This window comes from Lycium ferocissimum, unplaced genomic scaffold, assembly GCF_029784015.1.
Source record: "Lycium ferocissimum isolate CSIRO_LF1 unplaced genomic scaffold, AGI_CSIRO_Lferr_CH_V1 ctg1689, whole genome shotgun sequence".
Taxonomy (NCBI): Eukaryota; Viridiplantae; Streptophyta; class Magnoliopsida; order Solanales; family Solanaceae; genus Lycium; species Lycium ferocissimum.
This window is the reverse complement of record NW_026716883.1, coordinates 172,103-182,230: the sequence shown is the minus strand read 5'-3', so window position 1 is coordinate 182,230 and position 10,128 is coordinate 172,103. Positions and strand designations below refer to the sequence as shown.

Below are 10,128 nucleotides of genomic sequence, written 5' to 3'. Positions count from 1 at the left end.
CGTATATATTGTTTATTAACTCTAATGTTTGAATAGATTGACGTTTAAGTTGATACATCTACGATCAACAACTTGAAGGATAAACCTATAAGAAAAGTAGGGGTACCGGATAAAATTACCATAAAAAGGTAGGGTAAATGATAAAATAGAATTATTAGATAATAAAAACGAGAAAAAAAAGATAAGGTAATGACGCGATAACACCAAATCGGTCATTACATAAAATGAGACTTTTCGTCGTTACGTAACGATAGATTTAATGATACGATACATTAAAATTTAAGTAACAATCAAAACAAACATTATATTTAAAAAAACAACACAATATAATAGGTAACAACCATCCAAACAAGCTGTAACTAATTACACCGTGTTACATCCAATCAAATGCAAACATTATCAATTAAGGATTTATTTAGTTTAAACTAAGTAATTACACCGTGTTACATCCAATCAAATGCAAACATTATCTATTAAGTGATTTATTTAGTTATCTCTTTGTTTTTTATGGGGAAACAACAATAAACTGGACGTTTTTATTTATTGATTAAAAATAACTTATCACATGAATGGTTAATACTGCTATAAAATAATAAAATTAAAATGCAAGAGAACATATATATGAAAGAGACTTGAAGACATGATTTCTTTCACTTCTATGTGTCTTCCATAGACATAAGTGGTCCTATTTATAGGAAAACTAATTTAGTAATACATTTAGTCATCAATAACTAAAAGATAATCTACTTTTTATGATCACTAACTAAAAGATAATTTTACTTTTGTGATCACCAAAGTACTTTGAATGATACATGGACATGAATGATACATGGACATTCAATTAAATATTATTTACAACAACCCCCCTGAATGTCCATTAATAGATAATGTAATACTTCGTTAAAACCCTATGAGGAAAAATCACGGGAAAAAGTCCTAATGAAGGAAAAAGAGTACATATCTAGTAATACGCTTTGATAGTTGCCGCCTCGTTAAAAACCTTACCAGGAAAACCCAATTAGGACAAAAACCTTGGTTAAGGGAAAAAGAATGCAGCGCGTATTTTACTCCCCCATATTAAAGCATCAGTGCAGCGCGTATTTTACTCCCCCAGATTAAAGCATCACATAATTTTTGAAGATGATGTACTCCGATCTTGTATATACCGACTTATCATATCTTGAGGTTAGTACTCGTGTTTGTGATCGTATCCGTGAAAACGACTGGTCGATAATCTGCATCTTCATTCCTTAGATAGAGTTGCATCATCACCATATAATATTGTTAAAAAATCACGTCAAGTACATTCTTGACTTGTTTCATAATCTATACGATGTTATCATTCTAAGGTTTGATTGTCATGTATAATAACATGGTTTGACAGTAATCCTTCATGGAAAGAGATAACATATTTGAATCGAACTCTTATGTAGATAAGATGAATGCCCTGTATATCCAAAACACTTGACAATATTTGTTAGGATAAACATATTCATTCCATACTTTCATTAGCAGTATGCAATTGATCTTACTTCAATATCTCCATATAGGAGTAAATTATATCATGCTTGTAGTTATAGCAAGATATATAAGTGCATCAATTGCATAAAAAGATATGGTATTCGGGACCAATTCAATTTTCTTATTTCAACTTCTTTCATAATATAATGTCTTGCTTTTGTAAACTCTTCAAGAGCTCCAATAATATTCATATGAAAGATTCTGACTATCATAAAGAGACAAGGATAAACATAGTATATATGTACCATTCGTCAATGAATATACATTAAGGCTATTTCAGTACATCAGCCTTGATTCATTTAATCCATTTAAGGATTATATATAAACAAGTTTTCCAAGAATTTGTATATGCTTTAGGCATTTTGAATACTTCAAAAATTTTCGTATAAATTTTGTCAAGTAAGCCATATAGGTGTGACAAGCTTTCCATCATTATAAATTGTGACATCTTAATGTACGGACTACGAGTCAATCGCTTACCAAGATGCATCATATCACTTGGTAATTATTTCTATCGGCATGCTTTAAGAGACGTAGAACTCATATTCTCACAATCTTATACAATATTGCGCGCCATATCGTATCAAAGATATATCGTACGATGAGATATCATCTTGTATTGGTTCGCAATTCGACATAACTTGCCGAGATCTCATCACTTTGGATTTTTCGAAATCCGAACCTCTCATAAACGTTTATGAAGTGTTATGTCGTAGCTCTTCAAGAACTTACGTTACCTCCTTTGTTATGATCATTTGCTCCTCCCTTTTTCAAGGATTATTATATTTAGAATCGATTGGTCTACCATGCTCCATGCATGTCTTGTAGACTCGTCCTTGTGGACATTAGAACATTGCAGATGAAATATGAAATAGTTGGGTCGAGAAATGCTTCCGGCATTTGACTTGAATTATCGAGGATCATACTGATGATAATTCACAACGTATTTCTTAGCTGCTTATTCTCTCCCCCTTGTTTTAGTGACATATGTCCCCATTTTCTTTGGGAAATATATCCATTAATCATATACCTCACATCAAATGCTTTAAGATGGAAATATCTAGTTCCTGACCCTGAACCATATATGAGGGGAGAATTTATCAAAATTTATTGATCTGAACAGACAGGTGTTGTTGTATGCAATATATCATATCTCAGTCCAACATCTGAAGCTCTGTTCTCATAAGCAATGGTTTAGCTATATTATGGAAGCATCCAATGCCAAACCAGCTTAGATATAATCCAACACTATCAAGATGAATTGTCTAGATTACATATTCTGAAAATTGTGCTTCCAATTCAATTTTGAGCAAGCGTCTTCGTAAATGCCAAACTTCTAGTTGACAATAAACGTATATGTGACCGTCTCATAGATACATCTTTTTAAGACATCACATTGCGGGTGAAGGGGCCCGTATTCACCTTTTATATTTTCCAGAATTTTGGGGATTTAATCCCAACATTAGCTAGTGTAATCAACTTATCATGAGAACAAGCAACACAAACAAATTCTTGAAGAATCTTCTAGTTCTTCAATATGTTTTTAATACTCAATTAGCACGTCGATTTAAATCGGGACGATCAAAATGGTCTTGTCAATCGATAAAATTTTTTCGTACCGTAAACTTCAAGTTTACCATGACGAGTGCTATTTATTTTAATAAACTTACGGTTTACTATTGATAAAAAAGGTATATCAATAAACTTGGTTTATCGTGGTATGTGATCTCATCATGCTCGGTAACATTTCACATGTATTTCTTACCCGTAGTAACTTGGAGATATTTAATATTCCGATCATTTGTAGTCTCAGTATGATAACTATTTTTATTGTTAGTAAACTTCAGGTCTACTAAAGTGTTCCGATCGTACCAATTACGATCTACGATGAATGGTATTATCATATATAACATCTTCAAGAGACTTCAATTTATTTATCATAATCAGATATTATTTGGACAACTGTAGTGTCATGATATTTGTAAATAAATAATTAGCTCTTCTGGAGCCTTTGATATTTAATTTCTATTACTAAATGTTTCTTAAATAATTAAATTACCATGAAAGCAAATTTCTAACCTCTTCTGGTGTCACAAAATAAACATTGAATTCTAAACTTCAATATTTCAAACATCTCCTTCGGAGATTCATCATTAACGAATATTTTGTATCTAAGCGTCAACCACATAATAATCACATCCTTCGTAAAGGGATACATTAATGTTTATTTCCTTGAAGGAAATCAATAACAACCAACCATAATGTATTAATGTGATAATAGGAGAAAGCATTCTACTCGCTTTCTTTGCCTTAGAATGATACTTTAATATGTTTCGACGTACGGCAATATGTCTTCCAATGTCTTAATTTCATAACACAAAAAATAACATGTACATTCCTTGTATTTTATCTCGACAGAGATAGTTTGTGATATTTCTTCGTTCACTTCAGAAATGAAACTCGTTTATTCAAATTTGCTTAAAATACGACGTTTAGCAATAGTTCGTCATTTTGCTGAAGCACAAGAAGACATTGCTTCAGATATTGTCTCAGATATACTATCAATTCTTTCTACTTCAGGAGTGTAATGTTTCAAAGTTCTACTACTTCACAAGTAGATTTCACAATATTTACTACTTCAAGAGTAAACTCCTTCAGGAGTAAATTTCAAAATATTTCTTCTCAATTGTTCTACCTCTTCCGGAGATTAGTCCTGATAACTTCACAACCAAGTGCACGTCTGTATTGATAACCTTTACTAAATATTATCACATTCACTTCAGGGAATGTATCTGTATTTTTAGCTTTTATCAAAAGTTCTCATTCTTCAGGAATAGAACACAATCATTTGAACGTGTCTTAAGTATATCAAACCGTAATAGGTTAGAACTTCTTTCAAAATATTGCTACTTCAGGAGTAAATCGAGGCATATATATGATGTAGAGACTTTTCTCTAACACATCTTCAAATGTAGCCGCAGTAATGCATAGAAAATATTGTCACTTCTGGTGATCATAAACTTAACAAGGTAATACTAAATAGTTAACAAAAATTACCTTTGGAAGTGACGAATTCTGCTGATACTCGAAGGCAACCAAAGAACCATAAAATTAATGTCCAACAACTACGGAGATTATGGCAACAAAATTTTCAAGGAACATCAAACGAGGAGTAATATCCAAGAATTCTATGTCTGTAGCTTATTAATATTTCCAAGGTATCAAATACCTTTTCTTTCAATACCACTGAGATCTACTTATTGTTAACACCACTAGAATCAACAAAATAAGTAACACAGAGATTATTACCATCAACTAATGGGTGATGATATATTTCCCACACGTTTGATATATCATTCATCATTCGCTTAAAGACACGGATTCAAATTCGACCATAATTACTTACCTGGAAATTGGTTTGAGAATGGTACTCTCACGGCTCTACGAATCTTTAAACCAATGCGCTTTGATCGTTTCAAAATATTTGCCCAAGGCAGAGTCTCGTGCTAATAACGAGTTATAAAATAATAAAATTAAAATGCAAGAGAACATATATATGAAAGAGACTTGAAGATTGATGTGATTTCTTTCACTTCTGTGTGTCTTCCATAGGACATGACTGGTCCTATTTATAGGAAAACTAATTTAGTAATACATTTAGTGATCACTAACTAAAAGATAACTTTAGTTTGGTGATCACTAACTAAAAGATAACTTTACTTTGTGATCACTAAAGTACTTGAATGAGATATGGACATTCACTATTAAATATTATTTACAACACAACATTATAAATTGATTCATTGTTGACCTTGTAAATTTAGTGATTCATTTAAGTACATGATTCCTAAATCTGAATATTAATTAACTCAATTATAAATTGTGGATCATAAGGAGGCATGTATCACCATTATAACTTGTACGCCTGAAATATTTAAAGCAAATCACAAATCACAACCATTACACTACGTCAGTTATATGAACTATCACTATCTATGTTGCTTCATTTGGACCTATTTCAAATATTTAAATTCAATGCTATCATTTTTTGCCCAATAAATTTTAAAAATGTTTGAAGGGAGCTATTAAGGTAAAACTTACATGTATTGAGTGTTTATACCGAAGCAATGAATGTAAAACATGTTCCATTATATACATTTTTATCACTTAAATCACGGTTAAGTGACGTTATTTTTCACTTTAATTTTAATTGCTAAGGTTAACTTCAATAGTTTAATATAAATACTGAACGCAAATAAATAATATCCAACTCTTAATTAACTTGTCAATTAAGTTAGAAGAAACGACATTCCTTTGAATTCCAGTTCAATACGTTGGTGGGAATTCCTTAAATTTGGTTTTATCACTTCCTTGAAATTTCGTTGGTGAACCTATCTGTCAAGATTTCTACGTATTAACTTCCTAACAAAACACTAATTAAATTTTACCAGAAAAAAGGTGTGAAAATGAAGCAACTTCTTGATAACATTTTTACTTTCAAAATTCATCCATTCCTGACAATTATCAATCTCATTCTGATTACTAATATCAATTAATAGATCACAAGTTGTCTTAACCAGCTCTGATTAGGCTGGAATAGATATTTGACTTTGAAAAGTAAGGTAAAGTACTTGCGCAAGTTAATTTAGAAGTAGATTTCATATTATTACTTCTTTCTTTTTTGGCAGAATTCAAGTATTATATACTAAAAATAAAAAATATATTAGACAATCCAAATATTTTTTAAAGTTAACTGCATGCAAGTGTTTATACCTTAGAGTCGTTTCATCGCTAGTTAAAAGACTGGTAACTTTTTAGCTGCTTTGTATAAACTTCACCTATCAAGTACGTTGTTTAATTATCTTTCTACCATCCCACATAAACTAAATATATACAGTATAAGTTATGGGTTAATTTATCTATTATTTTATGTGAAATAAAAAATAAAATAATTAAACCTTACATAACTAATTTCTGTATAATTAATTCATGAATTTTCAATAACTACATAACTCTAACCAAAGAACCAATCAACCCGTTAGTATGTATTGATAAGCTTGTTTTATAAAAATAAGATTATAACTATAGAGAGTGGACCGAATTACACCAAACATGTAAAAACTTTTGTATATTGTCGGTGAAGATTTAATTATCTTATTATACTCCTATTTACTTAAAAATTATTTCAAAAAGGTAAAAAAAAAGTGAATAAGGAGTGGGGAATCCTATTCTTTAGAGCAAGGAAACAGACAAATTTTATGATTCCATCTAATCTTTTAAAAACGGAAAAAAAGCTGACCCTTTCTTTGCTATTCAAAAATCCTAAAATAGTGCCTTGGATTGGCCTCAAATACGACAACACCAAAACTCATTCAATTCAAAACCCCACAAACAGGAATGGCAATTGAATATGAACTAAATAAATAAGTATCTTTTCCTATAAATATTTCAATTAATTAATTCAAGTCTGACCTGATAGTCAAGTCACAAAATCTGCATGTGTACGTACTCTCTTTAAATGCATTGTTCACAAGAATATATAGAGAGAGAATCCTCTTCTTTTGGCTCTCTGCCCCTTTTTCAGGTTTTCAGTTTCTTTCATTAAAGAAAATTCAATTATTCACCCTACTTATAAAGACTGAAGAAAATTAGACCCCACCATTTATGAATATTTTTTTCCCCTTTATAAGAGCTTTCTCTCTTTGAAGAACAAACTATTTCTTGTTTGGTGGTGAAAAAAAGAGAAGAGTATTTTTTGTTCTTTGTTTTTGGTTACGAATATGGCTATTCAAGCCCAGTTATATACGGATAATCTTGGGTTTTCATTGGGTGGTTCACAAGATTTAATGGAAAACGGTTGTGGATTTAATCAGTTCGGTTTCACTACTCATCAACAACAACAACAACCCATTCAACAGAATTTCCAGCAGCAAATTTTGCCCCAAAAAATCAATCAGAATTTGATGAACATTAATGTGCCAAAACAGTATAGCAACGTTACTGAATCAATGCCTTTTTCCCAGTTTCTAGCCATCCAGATTGAAAAACAGAGGATTGAAACCGATCAGTTCATCACTTTACAGGTAAATGATTCTTAGTTTTGTTTTCTCCCTTTTTTTTAATTTGGTATGAAATTCCATCAAATTTTTGTTTATTCATGTTCGAGTTACAGAAATTTAACGATGGTTTTTTTATTTTGATGAAAACAGAATGAAAGATTGAGATTGGTTTTAAACGAGCAAAGGAAACAGCAACTAGCATTGATCTGGAGAAAATACGAAGCAAAAGTGCAATTTCTGTTAAAACAAAAGGATGAAGAAATAGCTAAAGCAGCAAACAGGACAAAAGAGCTTGAAGATTTCTTAAAGAAAATGGAAATAGAGAATCAAGCATGGCAGAGAATCGCCAATGAAAATGAATCCATTGTTGTGTCATTAAACAACACAATCGAACAGTTAAGAGAAAGTGGTTATTGTTTATCAACCAATGGTGAAGATGCAGAATCTTGTTGTGATGAACAAGAACAAGAACAAAATGGAAAAATGATATGCAAAAGCTGCAATTCTCGATTTTCGTGCATGGTTTTCTTGCCATGTAGACATCTTTCTTCATGCAAAGCTTGTGATTCTCTTCTCCATCAATGCCCTGTTTGTGGAATACCAAAAAAAGCTAGCATTGAAGCCTTGTTTTGATCAGGAAAAAAAAACAATGGTAAATGAGTAGTTAAATTCATTAATTTCTTTTGTGTTTTTTTAATCCTTTGGTCAGGGGGATTTACTGTTTTTTTTTGTGTACTTTTTTGATGAAATCCCCTAGTGCTGATGAAACGAATAGTGTTACTGGTGTTTAGTGTACAGTGAAAACTGAAATGAAGCATCTTTTTTAACCTTTCTTGGAGACGTTACTTTTTTACCTTTTTTTGGTGACTGAGATTTTAATTCTTTAGCTTTATACAGTGATTTGATTATATAGCAGTCGTTATTTTAGTGTAAGTAATTTGGAACCGTGACAGAAAAGGTTGATAGTAATAGCAAATATGTCAGAATTCAGTGTGGCTCTTTTACAAGAGCTCCAGTAAGTATTTTTTTTTTTTATCACTTTTAACCTTTTTAGAGAAATTTTCCTATTTTTTGAGTAGGCAATGTTGATTGTTCAGTGAGCTGGAGATTATTTAAGTAGGCCTGTTGCTATAAAACTAGGCATAAAGTTACAAAAATTCGGCATGGATAAAGTGACAGAATTAAAGCTTAGTTGGGCATATCTTTCTTTTTGGTACGTTACGTAGACCTCCTAATAATAATTATGTGTCAGAGACATTAAACATTATTTATTCACAGTATAAACTATCATGAACGTAATTAGTTGAATAAATATTCTTTAATTCATTTACTTTAAAGATCTACTACATATTAAAGCAATGGCGTGAATAAATGGACGACGGCACAGTACAACATGAAAGGAGGAGGGTCCAAGAAGGAAGTGATTTGTTTGTCTTGAAAACTGGAAAATCTCATTAAATGACTGTTGTTTTACCATTATTTTGTTACTCCTTTTTACCCGATGAATGCAAGTGCATGGAACTTTCTCATCCTTTTTTCATTTTTACCTGCCTCTTGAGCATTAACAGTAAACTTATTTGATCACGATATTTACAAAAATGTTAAGTTATTAATGGTAGTGAGAAAACATATACAGTAGTAAGATAGCAAATTAAACAAAGAATCTTTTGAAAAGAAATGCGAATTCGCTTCGGAAAATCTCCAATTTGGGGTAAAGTATTCCCTAATAAAGATAATTCCATACTCAGGACCTAGATCCATCACAGTCTTTGTTGGTTAAATCTTAATGGATATAAGGGGTTGTTTGGTTCGCAGACTTAGTTGTCCCGATATTATAGTCTTGAGATAAATTTATACTTTTAATCAAACATACTATAAATTTAATTGAAAACTTAATACTGAAATATCCAAGTACCAAAAACAAACCCATACAATATATTAGTAGGAGGAACAAAAATCTTTTGAAAAGAAATGGGCTGCCCAAAAATTTGGCAGCACAGTATTTAATAGAAGGTTACGTTAATAGAGTAGTAGTTGGGGGCAGAGTGTCAGCAAAGTCAGTTTTGTGTGAAGCTGAAATCTGAATTACGTGTTGTACTGTGCGCTGCGTACGGCCAAAGAAGGAGGAGTGGACTTGATTTTGAGTCGTACTCAAATTGGGCTTTGAAACAAGATCCAATAGCGTGTTGTAGGCCTCTTTTGTCTACATTCCCGTCAAAAATGTGAAACCAATACGTAACGCCTTTGACTCATTCGTTTGTGAAGAAGAAAAAGCGGGATTCTCGATCTTGAATTTGGTTTCCCTTACTTTCTGTTAAATCTATCTTTTGAAATACTGATCTGTGGACAGAAGATAAAGGAATCTGAAGGAAAGTGAAATCTGAAGGAAAGATGATGAAAAAAAAAAAATCTGTGGACAACTGATTGAAAATATTTTTAGGGAAATTTTTTAATGAAATTGTGCAAAATAAACAATTATTTAGATAATAATAGCTTCACATATCTGAATGTGAATGCACATATAAATATTAAATTATTGTATTAAAAG

General features: G+C 31.3%; 1 protein-coding gene across 1 annotated transcript; it reads left to right on the top strand.

Annotated features, from left to right (window-relative positions):
• The first annotated feature begins 6,944 nt into the window (after positions 1–6,944).
• On the top strand, positions 6,945–8,409 carry LOC132042663 (probable BOI-related E3 ubiquitin-protein ligase 2). The gene is made up of 2 exons (XM_059433193.1): positions 6,945–7,604; positions 7,731–8,409. Exons 1-2 carry the CDS (start codon positions 7,302–7,304, stop codon positions 8,211–8,213), a joined length of 786 nt encoding a protein of 261 aa, XP_059289176.1. The 5' UTR covers positions 6,945–7,301; the 3' UTR covers positions 8,214–8,409.
• Positions 8,410–10,128: the final 1,719 nt, after the last annotated feature.